The sequence below is a fragment of the Tamandua tetradactyla genome, chromosome 5 (assembly GCF_023851605.1).
Source record: "Tamandua tetradactyla isolate mTamTet1 chromosome 5, mTamTet1.pri, whole genome shotgun sequence".
Classification (NCBI taxonomy): Eukaryota; Metazoa; Chordata; class Mammalia; order Pilosa; family Myrmecophagidae; genus Tamandua; species Tamandua tetradactyla.
The window spans coordinates 146,811,217-146,827,511 of NC_135331.1; the positions used below are offsets into that span (position 1 = coordinate 146,811,217).

Sequence of the window (16,295 nt, forward strand, 5' to 3'; positions counted from 1 at the left end):
TTATATGACACTGACTCTGACAGCAAATCAAAGAAGAAAAGAGATGCTACTGACAAACCAAGAGGCTTTACTAGAGGTCTTGATCCTGAACGCATAACTGGTACCACAGATAGCAGCGGAGAAGTAATGCTTCTCGTGAAAGGGAAAGAGTCAGATGAGGAGACTTGGTGCTGTCAAAAGAGGCAAACATGAAGTGTTCTCAAATTGTAATTGCTTTTTATGAAGAGACACTAACCTGACATTCTTGTCCAGAAGATGAAGCTCAATAATTTTTCAGGTTGCTTTTTTTGGCATGGGCAGGTTCTAGGAATCGAACCCTGGCCTCCAGCATGGCAGGCGAGAACTCTGTCACTGAACCATTGTTGCCCGCCCTGGGTTGCTTTTTATAAATATATATTATATTTATATATATTTTTATATATATATATAATCTGAGTCTTGTTTTATTTATTAGTGTGAAGAATTACTATTCTAATGGAAATCAAGTTTGATATGGTTGTTTTGAAGTAGCGTTTCTGGGAGAGTTGGGGATTTTGGGGGTATTCGTTTTTATTTTGTTTTTACATCAATATCACTGGTTACTTTGCACATAAAAGCTTGCTGCAGCTGCTTCATTTATTAGAAAAGAGTATTTGACATCGTGGCTTATTATTTCCTTTACATTAGAGAACAGCTTTTCTAAATGTGAGAAAAATATCCACAGTCATTACTGAATCAGAACTTGCATTTAGCCCCATATTTGCCCAAGGATACCATTCTGATTTTTTGTTTTGTTTTGTTTGTGTGTGTATAAATACATATAACGTTCATCAAAAACAAAACCATTTTAAAAAATGGCATTTCACAACTATGGATAAGTCCCAGGTGCTTCTCGGATGTCATCATTCTGAAGAAGAAATCACTTCAAGTTAAACTGAAAATTTTTCTAAAGTCATAAACTTCCGAATCAAACAGATGATTCAGTAATTAATTGGACAATTTAAATACAATACAAATAATTTAATTTATATAATTCAACGCAGCCAGAGCAAAATCCACGTCTATATCTTTAGTCATATAAATGCAAAATATCTGCAAAACTCTGAGAAGAAACTCTATCACAACAAGCAATCTTCCCACCCAAATGAGAAAACAAGGTAAATACTGTTCGTTTTCATTAGCCAAACAAGGCTTAGTTAAAAGGCCATTTAAAGATTCCTTCTAAAGAGCCACTCCTTTATGCAAAGTTGAAATCCCTGTGCTATATTGACTAAAAAGGTCATCATTTATAGAAACCTAATCAGATGGTTAAAGATGTTGCAGTTTAAGACCTGTTGCATGAATGGGCAAACAGACTTCTGTAATCTAAACTGTTGACCTGCATGTTTTTTCTTTAACCCCAACTCACTCCTTACATGTAGGCTCAATTTTTTCAGTATTCGGATTATTGGTTCAGCAGAAACCAGAAATAAACAATAACTTCATTGTAATCAGAATGTTATCCAACTGTATATTGCTTACTTTATTGTAAATACTGGTAAACAGTGGTCAATAATTTTATATTCCTTAAAATATATACATATATATTCATATTCACATATATATATGAATAAAGTAATTGCTTTGAGGGATGAGTAACAGATTTCAAACTTAAATGATGGGCTTGACTGAGAAATGTAGATCAATTCAATAAAGAAATCATTCCCATACTTAACAAAGTTAGACCAACAACCATGGATACAATGTTTACAGAACTAGGAGTTAATAGTTAACAGCTGGGGAATCTGACTTATTCATCCCTAAGGAATTATTAACTCTTTATTACCAGTTACAAGCAAAAGCTTTGGAAATAAAGGATAACAATCATACTGTCATCCTTAGTTGACCTAACCTATGGGCCCCCACTAGGACCACGGTCACCACCACCCAGAAAACTGTGCTGCAAAATGAGTAAGTTTCCATGCCAACGATATGTCATATGGAATGGTATAAACACATCTTAACTATCAATGCACAGACTCCTTCAGTTTACAATGCTTTCAATTTGTGGAAAAAGTATAAATAAGTAAAAAACAAGTCAACAAAACACAAAAATAGTTTTATTTTACAGATAAGTGATTTATCATTATAGCTGATTACATACAAAATGAGCCATAAAGCTTAGTAATAATTTCTTCCGTTTGCCTTTTCAGAATCACCACACCTTCATTTTACTTTCTAAGCCAAAGATTTTCAAGCATTGTTACCAATTATTAAATTAAATTAAAAATCTGGGAGCATTTCATTTACCAATCTACCACCTGCAAATGCACACTACATGGGCAAAACTAAATATATGGTATCCATGTCCAAACATACATACCTGTCTTAGAGTATGAGTTGATTTTATTGTTGAGTCGCTGCATAAGCAGTAACACGGCTTCCAGTTTATTGAAAATCTCCATCGTGACACCTTTACCACCTTCTCCAAGACACTTGGGCTTATATGTCAAAAGGAAATGACTCCAGGCTCGCAGCACTACTTCAGCATCATCTGCACTGACGAGGAGGCTATCCCTTAACAACACCCTTACAGTACCTTCCACCTTCTCTAGCAACTGCCTCCAAGGTCTCAGAAGGTCAACCTGAAATTTCGAAACACATGAACTTAGCACAGTCACTGGTCAAACTATACTAGTGTCTGTAGTTACCAACACACAGAAGACCATCAATCATATCATAATAATACAGAGTTTATCAATTTTTGCCTGAAAATGTGAAAGCAAAGCAGTACCTGCTCAAATCCACCAAGAAGCTCAGTAGTGTCCATTGCGCTATTCATAGCCATGATCTTTAATGTGTGGCCAGTAAGGTGTGCCAGAAGCTGAACCAGGCTGGTCTTGCCCACAGAGGCCGGCCCCACAAGGATGACCATCCAGCTCATCTGCACACACTTCATGATGGACTCCAGAGACTGTAATGACTGGTGCAGGAGTGATAGGGGTCGGCGGGATGGGTGAGGAACATGGCTGCCACGGGAAAGCACTGAGTAGCCCAACTGAAAAGACACGCCAGTAAGATTTCACAAACATTCCTGGTAGTAGTAGAAGAAACCATAGAAAATTAAAACTGTTAAGGAAGAGAGGATTATCCTATTGTCCTCACCTGAACATCATAGGGAGTGATATGAAAGAATCGCGTTCCCATGTATGGGTTGGAATTTGAACCAAACACATCCTTGAATATGGCAATGACCTAAAAGAAAATGATGCAATCAAAACACAAATCACCCCATCAAATTCTGAGCCAAATTGTATAGAATGAACACTTTTAGAAAATGTGCACCAAAATGAGTCACAGTGTTCTACGAATACTAATCATAATTTCCTTATCCTCTTGCATTTTCTATTATAAAAGTACAGATGGCATTTAATTCTTCAGAATGAAAGCAAATTTGAGTTCAAGGACAGAGTTGTCACATAGTACCAAACTATTTGAGATTCCAGTGAGAATGCATCGTAAATTAAATGAAGCCAAGAAACAACTGGCAAATCTAGACGAAAAAGGAATTCATTGTTACCCTTCAAGATTCCACCTAAAAAGATGGTAGAAGAGAATAATAGTAACATGAAGAACGACAACCATTCATTGAGCTTCTACTATACGCAACACACTCTAATAAATTATTTCTGATAAGTATAACCCTACAAAATAGGCAGTATTTTATTATGCATATGGATAATTGGATTCAAAGTTCTATGATTTGCCCAGGACTGGTAAGCAATTTTTAAATCTAAACCAGTCTGATTCCAAAAATACCATGTTATCCCTCCAAACATATATGTAGGAAAAACAACATACCTAATTCTAACCAATTACTTACATGCACACCCTTTTCTTTGCAGTGATATTTTTAGAAAACTTTATTAACCCTATTTTCTGTTTGGATTTCTTTAGAAAATCTAAGTGTTGGAGTGGACAGGGTGGGTGTATAAAAAAACTAATTTATCCAGTGGCAGTAGGAAAAATTAGAGCCAACTAAAAGAACTTAAGCCAAGTTCTAAATCAGTACCAAACACTGACTATAAGACTAAAATAAAACAAAGTGTGCCTGTAAACTACCTGTGGGTCCAGGTGACCTGCAACCTCTTACTCCACTCTAAAGCCTATATCCTCGCCTCCCTGTTCTTCTACCCAAGGGTTAAAAAAAAAATGCTTTCACAATCTTGCTGGTTTTATTTTGTTTTATAAAATCAGATTCAATTCACCAAATTCAATTCACTTTTCAACATTTACAACTTTTCTCCTATTATTGATATGCCTGTTTCCTGAAATTTTCCCTCAGAAAATGTCTAATTGGTCAATTACAACAACTCTGAGCTGGAGGAGTGATGAAGGAGTGATCATACTCAACCGTGATCCATCATCTGACTAGGATCAATTGCCCAATACTTGGCCTATGTCTGACTACAATTAGTACACTATAACAAATGAGTGGAAGAATAAAGTACTAGCTGATGATATATCAATTATATCTCAAGAAAGCAGTTAAAAAAAAAGTACCAGCTGAATGCTTTTTGCTAATATAATAGCTAACAGCTACCTGCACCCAAAAAATTAGTTGTTAGCATTTGGTTAGATTCCAAATTCAACTAAAAAGGGATCCAGTCACCCAGCAGCAGAATGAAAGGTGTATGAGAACCACATGTGCAATGGGTCAGTCACGTGTTTACATGTCAACAAGTAACTGACTCAGATGTGTGGGTCTGTATTTTAATTCATGTTTTCAAATGGCTGCAGTGTATACCAGACAAAGTGGAGAATGCCTGGGTCAGAGGGCTGGTTCTGCCACTACTGAGACTTTAGATACTGCTCTCTAATAGATCATGACAGCACCTCCCTATACAACTGTCACGTGCATTCAATGAGACAGGGCTTTAAATACCAAGAAGCAAAATGCACAAATTATTACAGTTCTTTAAACTGGGAATTCTAGTCTCATTTTGTTTGCTAAGGTATATTCTTATTTCCTGCTAAATATAGAATATTCATTCTTTAGAACTATTTATGCTTTCTAAACTTTTTCTAAATACTTTTCCAATTTGACATTTACTTAAAAGTAAGACACAACAAAAAACCCCCCCTTCTACGAGTGGTATCCCTGTCTGTCTTCTCTTGCTTCCCCTCCCTTCTCTATGCCTAGAAAGATGCTGAAGTTCTTAATTACTAGAGGGTAAAACTGTTTTAAGGTTTGTGATCATAGGGGTTTAGATAATAAGCACATGCGTCCTCTAGAGCAAGCTATCCTATACTGTGAAACCCTGCGAAAGGTGAATATTTAGTCTGTTCCCTTAACTCAAACATCCCCAAGAGCCTTCACTGAGCTTGGTATTATTAGTGTCAGTTTGCTCTTTCTCTCCCTTAGGAAGAAACCAACTATGAGATGGAAAGAAACACAAAGAACACATGAAATCACCTTTTCTTTGTCTTTCCTGGTTCTCATTCTTTCTCCATATACCAAAAGTACATGCTGACCAGGATCATAACACCCAGGGGACTGGTCAACCAGCATCAGCTGACACCAGCGAAAAAGGTCCCGGAGGTTGAACTCCCAGGGTCCTCCTTTTTGCCCCCATTTCTTCTCAACAGTCACTTCATGATCAACCTAGAAAAAAAAGTACCATTATTGGGAAACGTGCCCTGCTGCAAGATACTGCATAAAGGACTATCAATGTACTACAAATCCAAATGTAATATGAGACAGAAACTCACAAGCTGGATTCAGATGCCTACTTCTTCCAACCCAGATCTCTAAATGCCAGGAATAGCCTGTACACATTAATACCAGTACACAAAATATAGAACTGAATCACTGTAACTCTCAAATGAAAAGCTTGCCTTACACTAGAAACACATAGAAATCTAGATGACTGGTCTTTAGATACACTGGAGATACCCATGTTAAAAATGTTAAAAACAGCCAGGAGAATAAAGAACATTGAATAGGCACTTACTTGGTTATTAAAAGCAACCATTTTCTTAACTATGTTTTTGTCAATGGCAGGAAACAAAGTACTGGCAATGAATTCCATGTCAATTACAGTAAGGGGATCCACAAAGACCTACAAAATCCAAAAGGAATTAAGAAATGGTGCTGTTTCTCTTGACCAAATATCAGAAATTACTGCCATGGCTTGTTATGCAAAATATTCATTTAACACCAAAGTAACAACACCTCAGTAAAATAAGTAATTTTCAGTTAAAGGAATTTTTTTTACTGCATTTTTAGCACACAGAATCATATAAAATTTCTGAACTAATGAGCAACAATTTTTCTTTTAACATGACTGCAGTGAATTAAAGAAAAAAGATACATTTTTGTATGTGTACTTGGAAAAAAAATCCTATTACGTAAAATGGATGGAAGGCATGGGTGTTCACTATAAAATTCATTCAACTTTTGCAACACGGACATAAATTTTCATAATGAAGGAGTCTTACAAGATATTCAGCAAATTCTTAATTATCAAGGCACAGAATATTAAGGAAAGCTACATCCAGAGGAATTTCCAAACCTCTAGTTTAGCCAAACTGAAAGACAGCTGTTAAAACAAATAAATGGGGCAGTGCGACGGTGGCTTAGTGGCAAGAATTCTCGCCTGCTGAGCCAGAGACCCCAGTTCAATTCTTGGAGCCTGCCCATGCAAAAAAAAAAAAAAAAAAAACCCAAGTAAATGCACAACATTTAAAAACCAGGAAAACTTACAAACTGAGTACTCACCCCCTAAATTATTGAGAAAATAATTAAGAAAAAATCCAAAACACAGCATATGTACCTATACATATGAATATGCACATGCACATACACAAACACCTTCATGTACAAATAAAGTCAGCAAGAAACAACAACAAATTTAATATGATTGATTTTGGTATCGGGCATACTGGCTTTTTTTTACTCTTGGTGGTAGTTTTACAGTTATTTTTTCACTTTAATTAAAATATATAGCTTTCATTATAATGTTGTTAAATGCTTTATAGCTCACATAGACACCTGAAAAGATCAAAGACTGTCCTTCATCACTGAATAACAGAATCCTGAAGAGGGCGGTAACTTTACCTCCTCACTACCAACTATTAACACATCAGATCCATTGGGGCATAAGACAAAGGGATCCAAACCAAGAGAGAAAGTGACAGTAGTATTCATCATATAAAGATGAAATTGAGAAGCAGAACATTGAATTGATACACTCGCATTCTCACAATGAGCATCTTATCAGTCCCTGAAACCATCCCCTTAAGTCTCTGTGGCAAGAGCATATCTTACCTGAGTGAATCTGTTAAGGAAAGACCTGGGCAAGCCCTTCCTTCCTCCCCCTTGTCTAAAAGGATTTTGACATCCAAAAATCTTTGTCTTCTCATGCTGAACTTGAAAGCTCATTCCTAACTCAGGAACATAAATTTCTCCTCGGTGGTCAAAACAAGCATTGAGTCCTTCCAATACTGACTGAGAAGCCAGATTAAGCTATTTGGAAAAGAAAGTGCATATATTCGTCATATTATATATGCTACAAAACTATTTAAAAAGGCACAAAAGTAAGATAATGTTATCTTCAAGGGGAGAAACCTCAAGTAATATTGATAACATTCTACTTCTTAAACTGAGTGATGAACTGATGTGCATTCATTACATTATTCTCTATTTCATATATGTGAAATACATTTTGGATGTGTAAACTAAATAAATAATTTTTAAGTACACTGAATGAAATGTCGGATTGAATGAAAAAGACAGTTAAAACAGCCTCTAAAGTTAAACTATTATCTGTTAAATACACTTATAATTACCTACTTTGTAACAAGCTGGTAAAACTTGGAGAAAAAAAACTGTCAAGTCACAGATACCTTTTCACACTTTTTTTCTTCAAATCTGACACTAAATTTAGAGAATAAAGCTTGATTACTCTTTATATACTTTCCGAGGTCAAACACTGAATGAAATTTCCAAATGGGTTAAAAGTCATGATAAAAAGCAGTATAAAGTACATCTACATAGCCACCTTCTTTGAATAGTTTCATGAAAAACAATTAAACGGGTCTCTTGTGCACGTAAAGAAAAGGGCTAAATGGAGATGAGATCTTCAGGCACTGGGTTCAGAACTCAGGAATCTAAAGCAGGGGTGGTTTTTAGGAAACATGGGAGAAGTGGATCGGGAAGAGATGGAAAAAAAAAAGCCAACAGGCCAAAAACAGACTCTATTATAACTTCAGGGGCCATCTTCACATTAGCACAAACTTCCTGAACAGGTTAAGTTCTAAAAGCTGCTCTTAAGTGTGTTTCCAAATCCAGAATGCCTAAAAAGGGTTTCAGTTTGCAGTTCTTGGATGAATTTTCATCAAATACAACAATGGTCACTATCCTTAAGCTTTAAAACTAGGCATTCTTTTTTCCTGGCAAATGAATGTTCTATCAGACATCTTTTTGCAAAAAAATCTGGGGGGAGGGTCTTCCCTCTCCTTGATTATCCCAAGAATAGCAGGAACCAGCAAAGCAGTAAGGAATCCCACAGCAGCTACCCCCACCTCACCCAGATAATGTGAAACTTTCCATAGGAGTCTGAATTTAGGGAACCCTTAAGTCAAAAGTTTTACCTCTAGCATTTTCATCACTCTAATCATTTTAGCTCCTAGCCCTTTTGTGTGTGTGTGTGCATGGGCTCAGGTCTCCTGCATGGCAAGTGAGCATTCTGTCACTGAACCATTCATGCTCTCTCACTTCCTAGCCTTTTTATGAATTAACATGGTACAGCCCAAACCGACCCGACTCTTTTAGCCATAACCATAATTAGTTTTATTTTGCATTTTACTTTCCATGTGTCCATCTGGCTGTCTTTCACACAGATTCAACACACGTTTCGTGATGTGCTCTGTTCTGATCAATAACTTATCCAATATGCATATAAAGCCCTGATCATCTTCTCACCATTTCTGTACATCTCTGCTTACATTAAACTTCCCCAGTCTCTCAGCTTTTGTGCTGATAGAACATGAAGATATTGGTACTATTTGTAAAACACCTCTAAAATAAATGCAAATGCAGCAAGACTGCTACGGAGAAGCTAGAGAACAAACTAGACGAGGCAATTCTCCTCTAGAGGCTATCTTACAAAAGTGGGAGAATTTGTAGGCTATATGTAAAAGAGGCTTCTGTGCACGTTTTCTGCCAATGACCTTTCTTATTCTTAAAACAAACTTTAGAGGATTCTTTTCATTAGATAATTTGCCTTAACTGACCATCACCATAATCACTCACTGAGAACTGCCCTAGAGCCTTGAAAACTATAACTGCTTCTCATACACTGTGATTCCATCACTGGCCTGATGGACAGTCCCCTTACCTCATCCAACACAACCCAATGGCCTGCCTTCAGAGCTGCCAGCAAGGGGCCATCACGCCAAGCAAATTCTCCTCCCCTGCCACCTTCAACAGGTAGATCAGCTCCAAACAGATCTGTGATGTCCTTTGAAAGGGGGGGGAGAAACAGGGAAAAGCCAATATTACATAAAAAGTTAACTGGCCCTAAATCAAAAATGATAAACACTTGGGCCTTTACCACTACTGTTATTTATTATGCCCAAGACAGAGAAAAAAATCAATCCCAGTACTCTTTACCCCAGGAGCCTAGACAAGAATCGAGAAGCTTCTCATCACAATACTCCAAATATCAATCCATTGGAGCTGGCACCCTACAGCAGCAGTTCCCAATCCTGGCTGCACCTGGGAATTCATTAGTGTACTAAAAAACAAAAACAATGCCTAGGACCTGATCCCAGACCCCATATTTCCAGCGATTCTCATTTAATTTGTCATCTTTGTCCCATATTTTCTTAAAATAGTTTTAAAGTCATTTCATTTCTACTAATATTTTTAAAAAAGAAAAAAATGTAGATTATCTTACAGTCAATAGAGAGCCAGGTAATTCTCTCAAAAGAGAATTAGATTAAAGAATCTAGAGAGAATAAGTTACAGGTATCAGCTATCAAATAATTCAAAAGCAGAATTAGTTTGGAAGGTGTTGCTATGGTCTTTATCACCATATAAAATATCTGAGGTATTGACAATCTTGTAACTATGTCCGACAAGGAAACTCTACAAATAGATACAAACACTACTGCCCATCTCTATCCTCATCAGCTGCAGGATGACTAAGCTTACCGTCTGCTCTGACAGGTTGATCCGAACAAGAGTGTTGCCTGAAGCCTTTGCTAACGCGCCCACCAAACTGGTCTTGCCTACACCAGGGGAACCCTCCAGGAGAATAGGTTTGTTCAGTTTTGTAGCTCTTAGGAGCCTCTGAGCATTCATTGCTGTGGTGCCTGCACTGAGTGCATAGTCGGCAATATTATTCCTGTGCAGGACAGGTCCTTAAATGGAAAAAAGAAAAGTCATATATAAGCTGGACATCACCAAATTGTATGTACACATTAACTCAAGATTGCAAGAATCCACCAAGTAGACTATTACACAGTGAAGTACCACCTGCAGTGAAAATGTTTAGCCCCTACTCCAACATATTCTCATTTGGGGGTTATATAATGCTATTTTTATGAAAAAAGCCTATGGTATACTTTCTTCAAATATGCCCACTCTCCAGAACTGCTCCACCTTCAACCACTATGGGATACTTACAGACGTGTATACAGGTCTAACTGAAAACACCCATCTCTCCTTCCATAACCAATGCTTCCAATTACTACATGCAATGTTCAATTTATCAGTATAAATACATAGTTCCCTAAAATTCAAGTGTAAACTAGGTGTAAAGGCTACTTAATCCACGAGACAGCTGAAGTGCAGGACTATAACAGTCTTATAGGGCCTAACATTTGTGCCACTATTTCTCTTGGAGAGGCTTTTGTTCACCAGTTTGAAAGGAGTACGGCTAGGAAAACATCTATTACCTTGGCCTAGAAGCAGAAGCAATGCCCACCCCAGTCCCAGACCACTGACATACAGTCCCTAAATGGGGACACTAAAATATTATTATGGTGGCTTAGGCAAAGTATCATAGGTCTCATTAGGAGGTGAGGAATACTGCTGAAGCTCTGAGGAGAGAGGTGAGGCAATGTTCCACTAAGTCAGAAACACTGGCTGCTGTTATTTATCACTGAACCTGCAAAAACTGCCATTGCGTCTCTGTATATTTCAGGCACTGAACAACTATTAACGTAGGGAAGAAGGAAGGGACAGGAACATATGAAAAATTAAGAGTACCTCGAAAGATATCTACTCTAACAGCTTCCTTTAAATATTTGGTAGAAGCAAACCTAGTTGGAGTGAGAGCAGAAATCTGAACTCAAGCCCCATATCTCCTAGTCTACTGCATTTCCCATTTAACCATTCATTCATCCAATCACTCAATCAACAGATATTTTCTGAGGGTTTATGAGACCAAGCTACATCTCAGATGCTACGACAGAAAGATGAATGACACCTGCCGTCAAAAGTTCACTACACTTGCTTTTGTAAAAGGTGATAAGTTTCCATAGTTGAGATACATTATGGGTTTAAAAAGCCCTTTGTAGGCTAATTATGAATCTGATGACAAATATTACTGCTATAGGAAAGTTTTTGTTCTGAGTATCAAAAAGTGAATGAATAAATGTATTTATGCAAAATAATCTATTTGCAGGTCAAAGACTATATTTCCCTTATTTTTACATGCCAGTTACATGCTTTGAACAATTCATATAATGAAAATCATAATAAATCAGATTCTAACTCAACTAACTGGTTCAAAAATAATCACTGAGAATGACAAATTAAAATGAAAGTAATGATGACAGTCAAGTATTTTTGTAAAGATCTACAAGGAGGAGAGAATTTTCATTTTTTTTAAAAGTCATTCTTACCCCTGGGTATGAAAAACGGATGAATTCCCCAAAGATTATCTATCCCAGTGAACTCTCTGGCCTTGAGTCTATCATAAATCTTCAATTCATTTTTCTGACATTCTGTAAATCGTACTATCTTGGAAAGTTTCTTGATCAGGAATTTCAAACATTCTTTGCGAGCCAAGAGGGCTGTACCAAACCCAGAGGAAGTTACCCCTGAAAGACAGAGCATCAGTCCATCAGTAAAGAACACGGTACCAAGTTCATAACCATTCAGCATGAGTTCCGGGCCAGATTCCTGGGGATACGAGGCCCAAGCATAGTTACAGCTTGTATGTGACTTCTGGTGTAAGCACTCCTAAAAAAGAAGTCTGACTCCCAGAGTTCATGAATTATCATTTCAACAATAGCTTATATAGTAAAGTATTAGAGGATAAATGAGCCTGGAGATTGAGGCACTAATGTGCTACCAATCATTTTGATTTATATTTCTAATCTGCATGGCCGAGAAAAAACACTACTTAAACACTGACTTTTATGAAATTATAGGAAAATTATAACAAAAACAGAAAAAACTGAAGGACCCAGGCCCATTACCTATAAATGACCACTCATGCAAAGAATTTAGCCAGTACTTCAGAAGCAAGGCCATTTTCACCAGTATTCTTTCTACTTATAATCCCTGCTTCATGTTTACAAAGTAACCAGTCTATAAAATTATGGGAAGTTTTGACATATATCTTTTATACTCAAGGAGGAGTAAAAAGAAAAGGAAACTCATTTGAACTTTAGAAATGTTAAAGTGATTATGTAAATAATCTGAATCAGAAGGCTGGGCTTGGGCCTCTTTCCCAATCCCCTCCATCCCATCCCTTGTTCCCACTAGTTAACAGACAACATACCTGAACCTATTCCATCTATGTATACCAGGCATGCGGCATGGACAAAAGATGTCACTGTAGAGATGGTCTCTGGCCTCTTCAAGGCAGCTTCCTCCCCCATTATATTCATGAAGTTAACCCAGGACAGGATATCTCTGATACTGACAATACACCTTTGGCCAAACTCTTGGTGGGTCAGCCAGTCAATGAAATCCAGCATCACCTCAGCTATATCAGTCCCTAAGTGACAAGAAAGCAAAACTATTTGCTACTTGCAGGAGACCCCAAAGCAGGGGCTCATTACCTGGGGCCCACAAATGGCATAGAAAGGGTCTATGATCCTTGAGATTACATGCAAAATTTTGTTAAATGTACATTCACATATTTTTCTAAGGAGAGGAAAGCCATTACTTTTAATGCTTTCCCCAGGGTTTCATGAATAGCATTCCAACCCCTGCCAAAACAAACAAATTTTGCCATTACAATCTAAGAAGCTACCTTGAACATCACTCAAAGAAATAAAATTAGACACATTTTTTAAGTTATGGCATAATTCTAGAAAATATACAAAATTTACTGTATTTTAAACTGATTCCCTGGAATGAAGACTGGCACTCTCAGTGGAATTCAGTTCTGGTTTACTGTTTGTTTTTTGAAAAAATCTACCAGCATTCAACTAATAAGGAGGTTCATAAATTTCGTTTCATGGTTCAAGTTGATGACTATTAATAATTATCACAATCATCAATCCTAAAATACTTGTCTAGAAACAAAGAAAACTTTAGTATATACAGATTTAAAGCAATACCTGTTATACTCAGTAAGCACTTTCAAACTTCTGAACTCAGTGAAAAACATTTATCAAGAGGGCATGAATACGAAATAATATGTTTTTAAAGAAAATATAATGAAGATTGCCACTGCTGCATTGTGAAACAGACTATATAGCAACAACCTTCAAACTTATACTGTGAATTGGTTAGAAGAAAAATAATCAACTGAATTCTAGTTAAGGAAGAAAAAATAAAATCTTCCAAAGTTTAAAATGACAATCAAGGGGAAAATTCCAACAAAGAAGAAAGAAACTAAATATTATTTCAACAATGAGATAGCAAATATGAGTATTGGACTCACATTTCAGAACAGAATAAACAAGAGGTAAATCAAGGACTTATTGAGAATGGAAAACTGTATTCCTTTAATAGAGGGGAATTAAATCATGACTACTGAGGAAAATGAGGACACCCAAGAGAAAGTAGATGGACTCATACATGTATTTTTAAGCAAATATTAAAAGGTAAAAGAATATGGAAAACCCTATATGATAATTGCAATAAAGAATATTACCCCCAGAAATATAATGGATACTAATCTGTAAAAAGATTAATAATTGTTTTAAAACATAAAGAATGTTCTATGTCAATAGTAATTAAAGAAAAGGAAAACATAAGATTATCCTTGACAGTAACAAAAAATGCACTTTCATATTAAAAAATGTTGGAGAGACATGAGAAGCAGTCATGTCTTCTAAGTTGCTGGTAACAGAAAAAGACAGTATTGATGGAAAGAAATCTGGCCTAAACCAATGGAAGCTATGGGGTTTCCTTATTTCCACTTTTAGAAATGTAACTCAAGGAAATAATTCTGAACATCATGTCATTTTAATGAAAGTAGAATGCCTTTAGGAGTACTGTTCGTAAGAGGGCAAGATTGGACTAAATAGCCTACATGCCCTTCATATGAAAATACATTTATTAATATATTAATTTCATTGAATCTTTTATATTCGGTACAAATTACGAATGTATGCATGATAATACTACATCCTATAGAGATTTGTGAACCCAAAATACTAGAAAAATAAGTAGAACCAATAGTGGATGTATGTTAAGGTAATACACAAAATGTATCTATGAACTCTATCTAAGAAGGATCAGGATTCAATTTAGAATGATATAGTTGAAATATTAAGTTGATTAGATATTAAATCCACTAAATCTTAGATAGCACTGAATAAAATCTGGACAATAAAAAAGCTGTGCCTAACTTGCTGTTTTATATTTCACAGCTTTTTATGCTGTGCCTTTCTAATCTACTCCTAGATGAAAAAACTGTTAGAAATTATTAAGCCCCTCTGGGTCTCTAAGGTCTTCCCCAGGGAACTCTGCTGCCATGCAGCCTGGAGAGTCTAGAATAAATCGGAAAGTTCCCTAGGGACAAACGGTGGAGTCCCTGGGGCTCTAACTGCCCAAAGGAGGAATTACTCATTTCAATCAAGCATGAAAGCACAATGGCCAGGGAGTAAAATAGGGCAGATCTAACAGCAGCCGTATCTTTGGTTTTTCTTATCATAATACATATAATTCAACAAAGGAATAAACAGCTCAAAGGAGATTCAGAGGTTATCTCTTAAGGGGTTGAGGTCCCAAGAGATTGCCTAAAAGGAAACCATGTCTGCTTGACAACTTTTGTTTTCTTCTCTTCTTTCTTTTATCTGAATTCTCACAATAAATACACTGCTGCAAAGAGCATACAACCTAGGCTAATCTGTGGTTCTGAGCGTGATCCCTGAACCAGCATCACTGGCATCATCTGGGAATTTGTTAGAAAAGCAAATGCGCATGTGCCACGTCAGAACTACTGAATCAGAAACTCTGGGTGCGGAACGCAACAAGCTGTTATATCAACAAATCCTCCAGATGAGTTTGAAAACCACAGATTTAATCAAATCTTCTGCCACTGGGTGACCGTTCCAATGAGGCACAGGAACTCCTATATCAGATCCAGCTTTTCAGGTAGCACTGAGTCTACCTATGAATGGGGTGATTCAGTGCCAGCTACTCTTAAAAGGAAGTCTTGAATCTTTGTTCAAAATATCAAAGAGCCAGTCTTTTCTAAACGACACAGGCTACCCTGGTTCTCTGCAGCTGCTCTCCACAGTTATCCTACCTATTTCTGAAGCTGCACTTCAGGGCACCTTTAAAAAGTTGAACACTTCTTTGAATCCCAAGTCCAAGGAAACAGATACTCTCTTACATATGTCAAGAAACAGGTAAAATGATTCCAAAAACTAAATATTAAGGCTCTGAATTGGTCTGGATTCTAAATTTAACCCATTCAGTGTCTAGGATAAAAGTGTTTACATCACAAATGTTCTAAGAAATGATCATGATGATGGATATGCAACTAAGTGATGATAGTGTGAATTACTGATTATATATGTAGAACAGAATGAGCATAAAAAAAGTGTTTACATCAAAGCAATCTGGGCTCAAAAAAAAATCATGCAAGAAATTTTTTTACTCTTACTAGGTATTTTAAGAATTGTTAAATCTGGGTTATGAGTATATGGGAGTTTTTTAATACCATTCTTTCAATTTTCTCACGTTTTGGGTTTCATAATATAAAGAAAATTTTTAAAAAGAAAAATAACTAATCATAACTAAGGAAGTACAGTTTAAAATTCTATCAAGAATTTCTTAAGGTGATAATGACTACAATTTCAACCTAATTTTCCTCACCTTTAGCCAATAAATATACCTTATATAAAGAAGGCCA

At 36.5% G+C, this 16,295-nt stretch overlaps 1 protein-coding gene across 3 annotated transcripts in view; it reads right to left on the bottom strand.

Moving 5' to 3' along the window:
• Window positions 1-16,295, bottom strand: part of MDN1 (midasin AAA ATPase 1) — a 204,551-nt gene that overhangs the window by 92,696 nt on the left and 95,560 nt on the right. For all 3 annotated transcript variants that reach the window (XM_077162407.1, XM_077162406.1, XM_077162405.1), the window contains 10 exons: window positions 12,759-12,977; window positions 11,875-12,072; window positions 10,178-10,386; window positions 9,360-9,482; window positions 7,289-7,486; window positions 5,973-6,080; window positions 5,435-5,623; window positions 3,124-3,213; window positions 2,753-3,016; window positions 2,342-2,603 (listed from right to left, as the gene is read on the bottom strand). In XM_077162407.1, the coding sequence (XP_077018522.1) occupies window positions 2,342-2,603; window positions 2,753-3,016; window positions 3,124-3,213; window positions 5,435-5,623; window positions 5,973-6,080; window positions 7,289-7,486; window positions 9,360-9,482; window positions 10,178-10,386; window positions 11,875-12,072; window positions 12,759-12,977 (1,860 nt within the window). The remainder of the gene's footprint in view (window positions 1-2,341; window positions 2,604-2,752; window positions 3,017-3,123; window positions 3,214-5,434; window positions 5,624-5,972; window positions 6,081-7,288; window positions 7,487-9,359; window positions 9,483-10,177; window positions 10,387-11,874; window positions 12,073-12,758; window positions 12,978-16,295) is intronic.